The sequence below is a fragment of the Manis javanica genome, chromosome 4 (genome assembly GCF_040802235.1).
Source record: "Manis javanica isolate MJ-LG chromosome 4, MJ_LKY, whole genome shotgun sequence".
In the NCBI taxonomy this organism is placed as follows: domain Eukaryota; kingdom Metazoa; phylum Chordata; class Mammalia; order Pholidota; family Manidae; genus Manis; species Manis javanica.
The window spans coordinates 132,529,526-132,544,839 of NC_133159.1; the positions used below are offsets into that span (position 1 = coordinate 132,529,526).

The 15,314-nt window shown below is 47.5% G+C and overlaps 2 protein-coding genes across 6 annotated transcripts in view; one reads left to right on the top strand and one right to left on the bottom strand.

The window, feature by feature from the left end:
* The window catches only part of ITGAE (integrin subunit alpha E), a 51,724-nt gene extending 40,233 nt beyond the window's left edge, over positions 1–11,491 (top strand). For 4 of the 5 annotated variants that reach the window (XM_017671610.3, XM_073235000.1, XM_037022850.2 and 1 more), the window contains 8 exons: positions 759–887; positions 3,873–3,946; positions 7,150–7,282; positions 8,678–8,776; positions 9,275–9,354; positions 10,033–10,110; positions 10,617–10,680; positions 10,764–10,898. In XM_017671610.3, the coding sequence (XP_017527099.3) occupies positions 759–887; positions 3,873–3,946; positions 7,150–7,282; positions 8,678–8,776; positions 9,275–9,354; positions 10,033–10,110; positions 10,617–10,680; positions 10,764–10,898 (792 nt within the window). Of the gene's footprint in view, positions 1–758; positions 888–3,872; positions 3,947–7,149; positions 7,283–8,677; positions 8,777–9,274; positions 9,355–10,032; positions 10,111–10,616; positions 10,681–10,763; positions 10,899–11,418 lie in introns of those variants that run through there. The other variant, XM_037022849.2, reaches the window with a different exon arrangement.
* On the bottom strand, positions 10,873–14,181 carry HASPIN (histone H3 associated protein kinase). Its single transcript, XM_017671611.3, has one exon. The coding sequence runs from the start codon at positions 14,041–14,043 to the stop codon at positions 11,704–11,706; it is 2,340 nt and encodes a 779-aa protein (XP_017527100.1). The 5' UTR covers positions 14,044–14,181; the 3' UTR covers positions 10,873–11,703.
* Positions 14,182–15,314: the final 1,133 nt, after the last annotated feature.

The window sequence follows — 15,314 nt, forward strand, 5'->3', positions numbered from 1 at the left end:
GAATCAACATCAGAAAAATTGAACATGGAGAAATTGGAAATAGGAAGACAAAGTTGTCATATGTCAGGTTTACCCCTGACAAAGGTACCTAGGGACATGAAAATTGTCAGAATTCAGGGCTGACAGGACCCAGAATTTGGGACCTATAAGGGTCATTTATTCCAATAAACTCATTACTGTGCTTCTGACTACACATCTGTTCCCACATCTGTTCAGATTGTTTACTGGATTAAGAAAGTGTTTCCGGCAAGCCTTTGGCTTCCTTAAACAAAAGCATGGCTACGTTTTCACCTGGGAATGCCGTAAACCTCTCAGGGCCTCAGAACTCATACGGTGGCAGGGAGCCTCCCTCAGAGAGATTGGCAAATGGCATCCTACGCAGTCTCCTCACCTTCGGTTTTTGTCTCTCTAATATGTCCTCCATGCTGCTTTAAGAAAGATCTTTCTCAACTATCTGAATAAAGTCCAAGTTGATTTTTAATTCCTAATGGCCAGAATCCCATTGTGATCGGGGTGGGGACCAGAGGAGTTACGAGGCCTGAGGCCATCACAGATGAAGGGAAATTTTTCCAAAGTCCTTGGCAGCTTGGTTGAAGGGACTTCCCTTTCAGCCTGGCCACTTGGAGGCGGCGTAGGACTTCTGGCTCACCACTTTGATTGTTTCTTTCTTATTCTGACTACTCAAAGTTAAAAGTATTGTCCTTGTCATCTTCCCCCCACTTCCAACTGCAACCCTGCGTTCCTTGGTGCCTGTGCAGCTCTGTGAGGAGGACTGCTTCTCCAACATCAGTGTCAAGGTCAGCTACCAGCTCCAGAGCCCCGAGGGCCGGAGGGACCATCCCCACCCCGTCCTGGACCTCTACACCGAGCCCTCCGCCATCTTCCAGGTGATTCACCTGCGACCGGACTCGCTTGGAACCATCCCCCCAAATGTTAGACTGGGAGAGCCTTCAGAAAGCCCGTGGGCCCCTCACTGTACAAATGGGGAAACTGAGTTCGTGAGATGGGGTTAATTTGCCCAGGACCTCACTGGTGGGCAACACAGGTCCCCAAATGAACCCCAAGGCTAGATCCCTGTGTTCACAAAAAGTGCTTGCTACATATTTAGCAAAGCATTCGAATATGTTGCCTGATTTGGCAAGGGTGTCTGATGGCCATGCAGTGGGGGTCCCATGTGGGTGCAGGGCTGGAGCTCGCGTGCTCTTTGCCATGGAGAGGAAGCATTTTGGTGTTCCTGCTACCCAGACCCGCCCAGGGCCTTTGGGCTGAATGCCCCCACAAACCTGCTCGCTAACTGGTAGCGACATTGCAAGACACTTTCCTCATAACTAAGGCAAATCAGAGGAGGAGAATAAACAGCTAGATTTCTGGATTTATGATACCTAATGTGATTTTGTTCCCATCCAGTCCTGGCCCCCAGGGTATTCTGTCAGTCTTCATTTAAAGAGTCTTTCAGGGTATAGAAAATCAGCAAGATCAGAGATGTGACAACATGAGCCTTAAAAAGTAATTACAGTCAGGTGGAATGAATTGAGTCTCCAAAAATAAAAATAAAAAGACAAAAGTAGTTCATGCTGGCACAGGCAAGCTTCAGGTAACAGGTATATTTCCAGGTAATCACAGGACAGTTACAGCTATCTAATATTTTTATAAAGTGCTCTACATTAATTAAGTTATATAAACCTTTAGCTCCCAGTTTTGGTTAACACCCACTGTACCAGTGGCAAGCAGTAAGCAGGAATAAGAGAGCAGCAGACTCGGGGACCGCCTCCCTTGCTCACCTGGCCGGGAAGAGGGAGATGGGTCTCCCCACACACAGGACTGTCATCTTAATTTTTTTAGGCAAGAGATTTTATTTTATATTTATAATGGTATCTTTATTTTATAAAGATTAAAAAAATTTGGTATTGGTAGTAAGATGATTCAGAAAAGATTGGGAGAGCTAATGTAATAAAATGTCATCAATAAGCAGATTATCATTAATCATATATATTCTGCTTTTTAAAGCCTTTTATTTTGAAATATTTGGCTTACTGAAAAGTTATGAGAATAGTCCAAAGAATTCCCATGCATCCTTTAACTAGATTCCCCAAATGTTAACATTATAACATCTTATCTCATTTGTTTTGTCATATTCTCTCACACACACACATATATAATATGTTAATCAGACATTAATTGGAAACATTTTTATATTTCTGAACCATTAGAGTAATTACAGATATGCCTCTTTATGCTCCATTACTTCAGTATATATTTCTAAAAACCAAGGACCTTCTGTAAGAAATAACCACAGTACAATGATCGAAATCAGGAAATTAACAATGATAAAATGCTATTATCTGATCTATAAGTTTTATTCAAATATCACCAGTTGGCCTATTAATGCCCTTTGTAGCAAAATAAAAACTTTTTTTTCCCTGGTTTAGGAACATTCACTGCATTTTTTCATTACCTACCTTTAGTCTCTCTTAAATTGGAACAGTTTCTCAGTTTTTCTTTGTTTTAAATGACCTTAATATTTTTGAAGGGTACAGGCCCGTTATTTTATAGGACGTTCCTTAACTCGAGTTTGTCTGATGTTTGCTCACAAATAGATTAAGGTTATACACCTTTGGCAGGAATATCACAGAAGTGAAGCTGTGTCCTTCCAAGTGCCTAGTACCAGGAGGCACATCCTGTTGATTTGTTCCATTTCTGGTGCTGTTTCCCTTTGTAATTAATAAGTATCTTATGGAGGGGTGCTTTGAGATGATGTACATGTCCTGCATAGCATCCATTCATGATTCTTACCTTAATCAGTTATTACTTTGATGGTCTGGAAAAAACATTAGAAAAATTTCTTTTTTCCACTGATAAAATAGGTGAGGAGAAATTATCTGGTGTTATGTTAGCCCCATAGATGTTTCCAGAGAATGAGTTCTAGCTGGGAGTCTAGGTGGTTTAACTCTGCCCTTTCACTGGGGTTGGGTAAAAGAGAGCAGGCTATGCGGTTGTATTAAAAACAGAACTTATAAGACCTGCTCCAGCCTGTTGACCCGGTCAGATAGAGCTCCAAGCTCTGACTTCTGCAAACTTCATTTTCCTTCTCCAAGAAGTAGAAGGTTTCCTTTCTAGCCCTGGGTTCCCATTCCAGCTCCAGGCCATGGTAACAGTCCTTGCATAAAGCTGCTGGGGTGGTTCCTGGCTGCTGGAGAGATAAATCCAGAGATTCCCCAGTTAAAGATCGGACTGTGTTTCCTTCATAATAAAACAGAGGCCCAGCTCCTTTAGAAAATTTGATTTTTTAACCTAACTAGGGCTTTTCAACCTTGAGTGGGCCTTTTAGATCCAGTGTGGCTTCCTGCATTCATTTTAGTGTAGGCAAGATTGCAAGGGGTGTGTTTAACCTACGAAGAGGAGCCACAGGGACAAGGACCCTGATCGTATTTGGTGAGGTATCTCCAATTCCAGCCCCTGCCGTTCCTGCCCCTGCTTGAAAAGACTAAGGAAGCTTTTCTTCACATAGGTTTCCTCCTAAAATGTTCAAAGCAGTGAGTTGTGAGTGTTGCTGCCGAAGCCACACAGTATGAATGGGATGGGCATGCCCACCATGCCATGAAGGGCACCTCATTTTTGACTTAGGCAGAGGCCTGACTCAGCCCCTAACCCTGACTGTCACCCCCTACCTCTGAGGGCAAGAAATGTCACATTCACTGCTCTCCAGGCCGTGTGCGCACAACCCCAGCCTGTTAGCCTTTACCTCCCTGTACCTGCACATCTCAGAGTCAGCAGGAAGGACAGGAGAGTCCTGAGGAGACGATCATGAGGCAGGGATGCTGGGGGTGGCGGGGGTCCCTGGGCTGACCCTGCCCGACTCTGTTTGCTTACAGCTGCCCTATGAGAAGGCCTGCAAGAATAAGCTGTTTTGTGTCGCTGAGCTACATTTGGCCACTGCCACCTCTCCGTAAGTTGGATCTAGTCTTCATAGTTTCTGCAATTACCTTCCTCCTGCAGGGTGACCTGGCCAAACCCCTCATGAGGATCAGTTGCTCACTTCCTCCCTCTTCCCTTCATGGTCCACAAAGGGCTTTGCATTTATCATCTCACTGTGTCCTTGGCCACACCATGCGGGAGGCAGAACAGAATTTGTATTCCCATTTTAAAGATTAGGGAACAGATTCAGCAGTCGAGGCCCTGCTGGGATCACAATGGTCCTTGGTGGACTTTAACCCAGGTCTCTTGACATCCAGACAATGCTGTTTTCATAACCCAGTGTTTCTTGCTTCTAGGACCACCTCAGTGAGAGGTAACCACTTTCTGAATTACGTGACCTCTTGTCTGAATTAATTAATTCATTAATTATTTATGGAGCATCTCTCTGAGCCAAGCACTTTGGTGCTGGAGATACATCAGCAAACAGCACAATGAAAATCATTGCCCTCTTGGTGCTTTTAGGGGGAGAAGATAATAAAGAATTTTATGTTGGTGAGATGTACTATGAAGAAAAGTAAGGCAGGGAAGGTTGGGGGGAGTGCAAGGTGGAGGTGGGGTTTTAAATCAGGAAAGGGCCCATTGAGAAGGCGACATCTTGGTGCACCCAGGAGGAGGTCAAGGAATGAACTACGTAGGTGTCTGAGGGAAAAGCAACTGCAAATGCCCTGAGATGGGAGCACGGCTGCAGGTGGGAGGACCAGCCAGGACACTGGTGTGGTCACAGCAGAGGGAGGGAGATATAACGTGGGGGCAGAGGGAATGGTCATACAAGGCTGTGGAGGCCCTTCATACAGTCTTTTATTGTGAGCTGGGAAGCCAGAGGAATGCATGTTCTTGCACTGACAGGGTCCTGCTCACTGCTGTGTTACAGACTGTAGGAGCAAAGGTGGAGGCGGGGAGACAGTAAGGAGTTGTTACAATAACTCAGGTGAAGAGTGGTGGTGAGGTGGGCCAGGGTGGTAGCAATGACGGTGGTTATATTTTGAAATTAGAGCCCACAGGATCTGATGACAGATGCACGTGGGGAGTGAGAGAAAGAAAAGGGTCTAAGAAGTCCTCCACAGTTCATCCTGAGCATCTGGAGCTCTGCTGTCCAATGCAGTGGCCACAAGTCACATTTGGCTATTAAAATGTAAACTAATTAAAATCAAAACTTTAGTTCCTCAGTTGCACTAGGCACATTCAAGTGCTCAGTACCCACATATGGCTAGTGATACTGAGCAGCACAGGTCTGGCCCATTTCCACTACTGCAGAAGTTCCACTGGATCACAGTGAATTCTAGAATGATGGCAATGCCAAGAACAGAACTGGGAAGCCTTTGGAAGAACGGTTTTGGAAGGCAGGGTAGAGAGGAGGAGATCTTGACTTGGGTTTCGCATATGCGGTGGTCTAAGAGTGTCCTTCGTGCCTGTGTGAGTGAATGGTACTGAAGGCCGGGTGGCTGACCTTGGCATCTATGGGGAAGGGCTCTGCTCCCGGAGTCCTGCTAAGCCCTCATAGAGACATTTATAGGACCCGTGTTTCACATGTGGACGGCTTAGCGCTGCCCATCTCAATTACTGAAGATCCAATTCAAGACTTCTGAGTGCTTTGGAGTCCAGCCTAATAAGCAGATGCAGCTGGTTCCAACAGGGAATGAGTTATAGCCGAAACCCGCTCCCAGCCAACTCCTTGTGAAGAGATACCGCGCTCACAGTTGGCTCTACACTACCTCCTAGTGTACAGAGCAAGCAGTCTCTTCTTTTTTCCAAAGTAGTGTTGAGTCTAATTGTTTAGCATCCAAATGTCTCAATGGTATTCGACCTTTTTGTGGCTACGGATTTTGAAAGAAGCTAAGCAATACTACAGATTCTTCTCCCTAGAAGGTCACATGTGCACACATTAAGTGTTTGTATCCGGGGCCCTCTGAAACTGTCCCTGGTCCTCAGGTTAAGAACCTCTTAAATATTTCAATGACTCTCTCTCTCTCCTGGGCTCTGGAACAGTGTATCTGCCTGACATTTCCACATCTCTACCCTGTCATCCTACAGGCAGCCCTCATCCTATGCCAGACATCTGGGGGCTCCCACCCTTGGGTCTTCCTCTGTGTTCCCTCCATCAGGCATAGCACCGCTCGGTCATCCATGGTGGAAACCCAGGACTCACCCTTGACTCCTCTCTCCTTGGCTCTGCCGAATCCGGTTTCCATCCCTTCTCTCCATCCCCACCGACTACTGTCTTATTTCAAGGACAGCCATCTTTCGGATGTCTCTGTCCCTTCTTCCTTCACTCTATCCTCTTCTCAGCTGCGATAAAAACAGACACAACACAATAACAACAAAACGTCTGTCATACTACCTTCCAGAGCTGCATATACCATCTTCAAACTTTTCTGAAGGTTAGCAAAGGTTTCTTTGTATTAATATGTTGTCATGTTGATCTCAACTACTGATAGTGGTTCTGCACTCTGGGGCCCCACAGTACCTCAGCGGCCTGAAGGAAGCTTTCACAAGTCCCCAAGTTTTCTCTTCAGGCTGAACAGACTCATGTTTTAAACCAGAGCCTTTACGTTGGAAGAGCCCGAGTGATTCTGTGGGTGGGAGAGCTGAGGCCCAGAAAGGAGTCGGGACAGCCGGCTTCAATGGGCTGCTTATCTCGTGTTGAGCAGAGTACTTGGCACAGAGAAAGTAGTGCATGAATATGTGTGAAATGGGTGAATTTGTGTAGTGAAGTACCTTGCCTGTGGTCACAGGGAATGGATGGTGATAGAGGATTTAGATCCGGTTCTCCCTACTCCCTTCTGAGGCTGCTACTTGTTTCCCTCTCTACGAAGTGGAGAGTTAAGTGTACTAGTTCACAGGGCTATTATGAGGATTAAGTGAGCATGTGAAGCATTTGGCACGGTCCTACAATGTGCAGTCAAGAAATGCCAGCCATTATTGTCTCATCTAGCAACTGAGGTGGGGATGGCAGTCCAGGTGGTGCTTATGTTGAAGAGAAGAAAATCTAGGCTAAATGTATCCTTTAGGCAATTTATCTAAAAAGTTAGTTAAGAATGTGCTATTGTATTGCACTGAGGCTTTTAGAGATTAAATAAACTGGGAACACATATCTATTTGCCTACACTGATTACATTTGCCTACCAGATTAAATAAACTGGTAACACATAATCTATTTGCCAAATCCTACTACAGGCAGGATTTGGTGGTGGGTCTCACAAAGGAGCTGACCATGAACATTAGCCTGACGAACTCTGGAGAAGATTCCTACATGACAAGCATGGCTTTGAATTACCCCAGAAACTTACAGTTTAAAAGTATACGAAAGGTAATTATGGCTGTGGCTTTGGAAACACACTCCTCACGGCTTTTCCTCTCTGCATACCGGTTTTTTCATGGCAACATCCTAACTGCTCTCCCTGCCTCCAGCTGCATCCTGGCTCATTCAATAAATGATTATTAGACGAACCCCTCCAACCACACACCATTCAGGCAGTCATGCCATTCTTTGCCTTAAAAACCCTCAAGGGGGCCATTTTGCTGCACAGTCACTCCTCCTTGCTTGCAGCCTTTTAAAAACGTGTTTCTGAGACCTAAATAATCTCTCATAAATTAGCCTGGGCTGGGAAATTTGAAGTCTACCCAGCCTGGGATCAACAGACACAAAGCCAGCTGCAAGATACTAGGAAACAGTATTTCTCCCAAGCACATCCTGCAGCTTTAAAGTATCATAACGTGAGAAATTATATTTTCTAAAATCATAAGCAATCAGAAACTTTACTGTTTGAAGTTATATCTGTAATTCTGAAACCATTTCACTCTTGACTGGAGAATCTAAGTCGCTTTGATTAGACTTAATCTCAGTTTCCATCTGAGGGGGCAAAGCTTCAGATAAAGCATTTCTAAACACAATTTTCTACATCCATCTTAATAGGTTCCCAGGAAATGGGTTCCTGGATTCAGACCTGTTGTTGATTGACCCTTTTTACAAACAGCCCTGCTTTCCTTTGAGCCAATCAAAATGCTGCTTGACTTATATTTCTCCTGAACTCCACCCTTCCCCAGAATCTTTTCATAACTGTCTTCTCCTTCATTTGTGAGAGACTCCACAGTGCAGTTTTCCTCATTGCAATGAGTCAGTAAACCTGGATTTGTCCAACTACAGGTTTGTCCTAGTGGTCCTAGGCTGTCTGGGCTAGAACAGCATCCACTATGTAAAAAGAATGAAATTATCTCATAAGCATCTAGAATGGAATGGTGATGTCCCCTCCTTTGGAGAATTAAGAAAGTCACTCAAATCATACTGCATAGTCAGGAGTCCAGATGAGGAGCCATGGATGAGAAAGCATTCACGGCAGGCCTTGGGCTCACGCTGGCCTTCCCCCACCTTAGTACGTTAAACTGCATTGGTCTGAGGCCCAGTTCAAATGTCTGCTTCCCTGTGAAGACTTTACAGATTCCTCCTCATTGGATTTCATCTCTTTCTCTACTGCTTTTCTCTGTACCTCTCCCACAGAACCACTCCTTAGGCCTGTGTTTAAATTCCTCAATCCACTACTACTGCCCTCCTGCCCAGCTTTTGAGGAAGACAGGGAGCAAGTCTGATTTGTGTCCCCAGCTCCTGGCAGGGTGTCTGGCATGTGGAGTCAGTGAATGCTTGTTGATTTGTGGGAGGAAACTGCTCCCATTTTTGCCCTTAAAGAAGTATCTTTTGTGTTACCAGCCTCCTTCTCTGAACATCCAGTGTGATGACCCCAAGCCAACTGCTTCTGTCCTGGTCATGAACTGCAGGATTGGTCACCCTATACTCAAGAGGTCATCTGTGAGTCTGTTCTGATCGGCTGACTTCTCACTATGCTGGAGTTGGTGTCTTCTCCAGCCTTGTCTCATCTGAATCTCTCTGTGGTGGGCTCCACACTCCCCCTTACTGTAGCCAATCCATAGCAGTGCTTAGAACAGCCAGGTCTGCTCTGCAAGTAGGGAGTGGGGGACACAGCCATAGACCATTGGCTCCCCCCAGTAACAGCAGAGAGAAGTGGGGGTGGTCTGAAGGAGCACCAGACCCAAAGTTACTCGTCCTGAGCTAAGTCCCTGACCTTACCACTCATGAGCTTTGAAGTGGTTTCCTCAGCTGGGAAAGGGAGTAATGCTGTCTGCCCTCTTCTTCCACGCTGACATCGTGAGGCTTACATGCAATACATGGAGTCATGCTGTGCTACAATAACCTGATTGTTTCCCAGGCCTATTTAGGTTGTAGGAAGCAGTGTGAACTGTGGGTGGTATAGAGAGGAATCAAGTGACTTTTTTTTTCTTTAAACAGGCAAACTTTTCAGTAGTTTGGCAGCTAGAGGAGAATGCCTTTCCAAACAGAACAGCCAGCATCACTGTGACAGTCAGCAAGTAAGTAGTGCCTGTGTCACAGCAGGCCCAGGCTGTGGGCCCATGTGCGGGTGTAAGAGCTACGGCTGCCTCACGGCCCCTGGAGAACAGGAACGCCACTGAGGCCCCAGAAGACAGCCGTGCCGCACACTGGCATGGCTTTCCCTTCTGTTATCAAAGATAGTAAGACACTCTTATGGACACACAAAGGAAAACTATGGTGTAGTCCAATGGGAAACAAGGCATAGCCCAGCCTTGGACGGGAGGTCTGATTCTGGGCTGTTGAGCTTTGCAGCAGTTCTGTCCCCTGCAAAGCTGCCTGGAGGAAGGGTGAGGTGTGGCGTTCTCAAACGGGGTGATCCTGTCCCCAGGAACAATGCCTCAAGACACTTTTGATTGCCACGACTTGGGGGTGCTAGTGGCATCTGGTGGGCAGCAAGTGGAGAGGCTGCTCATCGTACAGTATACAGAAGCCTCTCACAAAGAATTGCCTGGCCCAAATGTCAATACTGTCAAGGTTGAGAAGCCCTTTCTAAATCACCTTCTCCAAGTATAGTTTTCTAGTATGTGTTCTACACTCTAGTTGCTCATCTCCAAGTCTTTTCTTATCTGACCCTTGATGACCCTGGGAAGCAGGATACAGAAGCAGCTGTGTGTACAAAGCAGATGTGCTGTGAACTGACACTCTTTGTTTCCTAGTTCCAATGAGAGAAGGTCTTTGGTCACACAGACCCACAGCCTTCAGTTCAGGTGGGCCTTCATGGCAGTTCTTCCCAAGTAAGTACTTCCGAGGGGCCAACACCTGCACAGTGTCAGGCATTTTCTCCTGTGGATGGAACTGGGGCCAGGGTGGGCGGGGGGCACTGCTCTTCCCCGACGGGAGGCTGCTTAGAACCCAGGCTCCTCCAGTTTCTTGGGCACTAACTGTTGGGTCTCAGAAACCCCATGGCAGTCATCAGCGGGGGAGCAGTGTCAACTGATCTTGCTACAAGAGCACTGATGTGATGCTGAGGGAAGGAGAGGGGCTGTGCGATTGGGAAGGAAGGAGAAAAGGCAGCCCACCCTGAGGAATGGTAACTAGACATACAACCAGCCCAAATACACAGAATTCAAATATTCTACCTGACCCCACTGTCCTACCACCACTTTACATTTTGATATTCAGCTTTGATATCTCCAAAGTATCTGGTGCCCTCTGTCCTAGTAGACTTAACAGATAGCATTCAGGTTCATTTAAAACAAGAGGGGGCCTTGAGGCCTAACACATGTCCTCTCAATTGCAGACCATCAGTGATGTATGTAAACACAAGCCGGGGGGTTTCCGACCACAAAGAATTCTTCTTTAATGTAAGTGCTAAGTGCTTATCACCCCAAAGCTGCAGGAGGCAGGGCTACACCAGCTTGGACATCCTACTGATTTTATTTTGCAGATACATGGGGAAAATCTCTTTGGAGCCAAATTCCAGCTGCAAATTTGTGTTCCAATCAGATTACAAGACATCCAGTTTATAAAAGTGAAGAGCCTGACAAAGACTCAGGTACTTAAAGGTAGTTCTTTATTTTGATCACATTTCTTTCCAGAGTGACTATGGATTTTTAAAGGTATAAAAACTAGACTTCTAGAAAAGGAGTAAAAACAAGTTAAGTCAACCTGGGAAGACATTAGGAGTAAATTGCCAAAGTCACTTTCAGGAGGAATATCAACCACTCAGCTTTTAGAGCAACATTTCAGTTTTCCTTCTCTTGGTGAAAAACAAGGAAAAATTCAGACCTTGTTTTTAGTAATAGTAGCTGTGAAAACATTAATTTTCCCTTTGAAAACTGATAAATTCTGCCTCTCTTTGTGATGGGCAAATGAGCTTGATAAACATGTGGCATTTCTCATGCTTCTTGTAAATTTACCATCTTTCTTCCCTCTGTCCCTCCCATCTGTCTGTCTGGGCCTCTGCTTGGCTACCACCCCTTTGCTTTGGGCGACTCTTCATTGGTGGCATGGGGCCCGCAGCTGGTCTATGACACCTACAGCACTAGGCTCTGATCAGTGACAGCCGAGGCCTTAGGCTTCCTGCATTTTCTTTTGCTCAGGCTACCTGAAGTGTCAAGGCTCAAAAATGAAAATATGGAATTTACAGAATGTACTCTGCTGACAGAGGGCTTGTAAGTTGTAAACACTTGTTCTCTTGTGTAGTTTTTTAAGAACATTTGTTAATTTCAACCATTTGCATTTCCACATGGAAACAAAATTTTTGTTTGAAAAGCTGCATGTGCACATGTAAGAATGGGAATTCCACCCCGATCTGGTGTGGAGACTGGAAACAGCACCAGGGGCTTCAAGCCTGGTGCCCTAGGGGGCAGTAAAGGCACCTTTGGCTACTTAAACAGACTGTGCTGGCAGAGCAGGTCAGTGGCAGAGCTGAAGTTCAGCATTGTCTTGTAGAAATGTTGGATCTTTTTCCTCATTTGCTTCATGGCAGGGGTGTTATGTTTATTCTTGAAGGTCATCTGTTTCAGCACCTTGTCTGTGAGGTAATGTAGCCAGAGTACATTATTATAAGGATGATACTCGCCCCAGCAGTTGTTGTTCTCCTTCCTCATTAGCCTGTAGATCTCAAACTGGTAGTCACCTTCACCTGTGAACAGGTCCTCGTCCATGGATATGTCACAAAAAACCACAATCCCATCCCGCTCCAAGCGGGACAGGGTGTAGTCAATGATGCTGACCTGCAGCCCACAGGTGGGGATTGTGCTCATCTTCCCGTTGAGGGTGTACTGCAGCTTTTTGAGGCTGGTTTTCTTTATGAGCACATTCCCCCAATGTAAGTCTCGGTGCTCAAAGTGCAGTGATGCCTCGGCCACCGCGAGGGATGCAGTGATCTGGTGTAGAATGCTTTTTGCAGTAGCCATGGAGGACAACTTCTTTCTCATTTGCTCCAAGTCAACCCCTCCAAAGTCAAATTCAAGCACAATGAAGAGCTGGTCTTCCTCAAAAAAGTCAGGTCGGTCATTTGCAGACCCTTTGGTTGAGTTATAGTGATCCCAGGCTCTGAGGAGCAAGGGAGGGTAAGATCCCTGAACACAGTGCACTGAGTTCAACCCAATAAAGCCTTCTGTGCGGTTGCATACCTCATCAGACAAGAGGCTCAGCTCTTTGGAGATGATGATCTCTGGCAGGATTTCCTTGAAAGTCTTCTGATGGGCCCCATTGACTAAATCCGGTCCTTCAATAGCAATGATTTTTAGAGCTACAGGTATGTGATTAGCAATTGTTCGAAACACTTCACCAAATACCCCTTCCCCAATCTTCTCACAGCATTCTAGTTTTTCTGTGGAAAGGCAATAGCTAAAGGGGACAGGACCTTCCTGATTGCACTCCCCATAAACCTTTTCAGCATCAGATACCTTTTTGTCTATAACACAGAGTGTTTTTAAAGGGGTTAGCAAGTACATGGACGAGGAGTGCGAAGGGGACAGAGCACTGCTTGTTCTGTCTGTGGCGGGAAGGTTTGCATATTCTGATATGAGGGACCCTGACAGAGAAGTGGTGGCGGTGTAGCTGCTGCATACTTCCGACACAGTGGTCACCATCTTCTTCTTGTGGAAACTCAAAGAAGCCCTGGTTTTGGTCCAAGTGCAGGCATTCTGTAAATGAGTCAGGTCCTGGCTGAAGAATGGCTCTTTTTCCATCTTTTGGCCCTTTTTAAACTGCTGATAATGGAGGAGGGAGGTTTCTACTGTCTCCTTATATTTCTTTTTCCTGCTTGGCCCAGTCCTCTTAGGCCTGCTGATTACCCCAGGTACAGTATAGTCCTTGCAGACACTGGCTTCCTCATACCCAATCTGGGTAACCTCTTGAGACCCAATCTCTTGACAAGAGTTCTGGTCTGTAGCTCTCTTGGGCATGCCTGATAAGCCTGGACCCTCCGGCCTCTTCCCCACCAGCTCCCTTTCACAGCAGGACTCCCTCATATTCTTCCCATCCGTCCCAAACTCTGAATCCTCAGGGTTTTCTGCGCCGATAAAGCTAAAGGAAACTGACCTGAGGCTGGCACGGGGGGCCAGCCTGGTGAACCTGTCTCCTGTGGCTGCCTCCCGGGAGCAGGTGGTAGGCGCGTGGTCCATCGAGGCTGCTGGGATGTGGCAGCCGCTCGGAGCTTCAGAAGCTGCATCCGGAGAGGCGGAGGAGCCGGTACAGATGACACCATCTTCTGTCGCTGAGGACCCAGGGCCGAGGCCGGGAGAGCCCAGAGCGCTGAACAGGGAGGCACTGGTGCCCAGCTCGCCGCCGTCCCGGGACCGGCGGCACACACTGAGGTCCAGGCTGAGCCGGCCCGGATTGCCATTGGGGAAGGGCGGCGTCCGGAGAGGGCCGCAGGGGGTGCTGCACTTCTGCGGGGGCCGCGCCCGCAGCCTCAGGCACTTGGGGGTCACGATCGGGCTCGGCAGGTCCTCGGAGATTCGGTCGCCGGGGCGCCTCCGCCGCTGAGCCGCGGGACTGCTGGGAGAGAAGTCGGGGTCGTCAGGGTCGTTGGAAGCGACCGACCACGAAGGGTCGCTGCTGCTACTGCTGCTGCTGCTGCAGAAACGCTTCCGGTCTTGTGGCGGGAACCACTGCGCGGCTGTCAGGCGCGGTCGCAGCCGCGACCTCCGGCCGCCGGGAGCCCCATACGTTCGGAAGAGCCGATTCCCGGGTCGCGGGACCGACCCCGCCATAGCCGGCACCCGCCAAGCGGTTCAAACGCAAACACCGCGAGACTTCCTCGAGAAGCGGACGCGCCCGCCGGGCCGGCCTGCCCGCGGGGGTCCTAGCGCTCGGCCTTGCGCAGGCGCGTCACGCCGCGTCTCGCGGTTTCTGGGAGAGGACGGTGGCCACGGCGCTTCTGTCTTAACTGAGTCTCGGCAATGCCTGTCGTTTCAGGCCCGCACTGTGTGCACCCAGAGTCAGGAGAGCGCTTGTGGGAGCGATCCGGTTCAGGTGAGCGTGGCCATGCCTTCTCGAGACGCCAAGGAAGGGAGGAAGGCCTGAAGCGGTTGACGGGAGAGGCCCGGATACTATTCCGACGTTTCCCTGGAAAGCAAACGCCGGGCGGCCCCGAGGCCCTTCTTAGCCTTAGCACTGGGTCACGTCGGTAGAGTTCGCGGTTGTGCTTGAGCCGGCGTGGGCGCTGAAACCTGCGCCCGCTCTCTATCCTGGGAGCTAAATGTGCTCTGCGTGCTAAGGATTCACATTTCTAGCTTTGCCACCCAGAAAGGCATGTGCTAACTAGACTTTCCTTTACTAGCACGTGGAAATATGGCATTTGGTGAGCTGTGCCATCACTTCGGATAAAGAAAATATAACCGTGGCCACAGAGCTCTCCTTGAGTCAGTATAAGCAGGTACTTGAGACGGTGAATGCTCCAAATTTGATCATTTTGCTCCTCACGGGCATGTAGCTCCCCTGGAAAGGATAGTAGCATCTCAGTTATAACGTGTATGAAAGCAGGTCTCTTGACCCACCTTTTGCTCCAGCCTGTTTATTTAATTAGTACGGGTAACTTACTAGTAACTTACTCGTTATTAGGAATTCTAGGAAGTACTTAGGACTCCTCCCTTACCTACATCCCCGTATCAATTCCAGCAGCAAGCTATGTCATCCCACCTCCAAAATATATTTTAAATCCGTTCATGTCTCTCCATCTCTCCTGCTATTGTAGTTCAGGCTACCATCTTTCACCTGGGCTGTTGTGGACACACTCTGTCTTTTCTTCTTGCCTCTGCTCTTGCCATGCTTGCTTGCTACAAATATTTCTTCACAGAGCACCTATTTTAAAAAGCAAACGTGGTGCCACTCCTATGCTTAAAAAAAAAGATGGCATTTGAATACACTTGGACTAAAATCCATATCTTTTCAGTTGTCCTTTGGCACAGTATTATCTGGTCTCTGCTTTCTAACTTCATCTAGTACTCTCCTCTTGCCCACTTCTTATATTCCAGCTATTTTG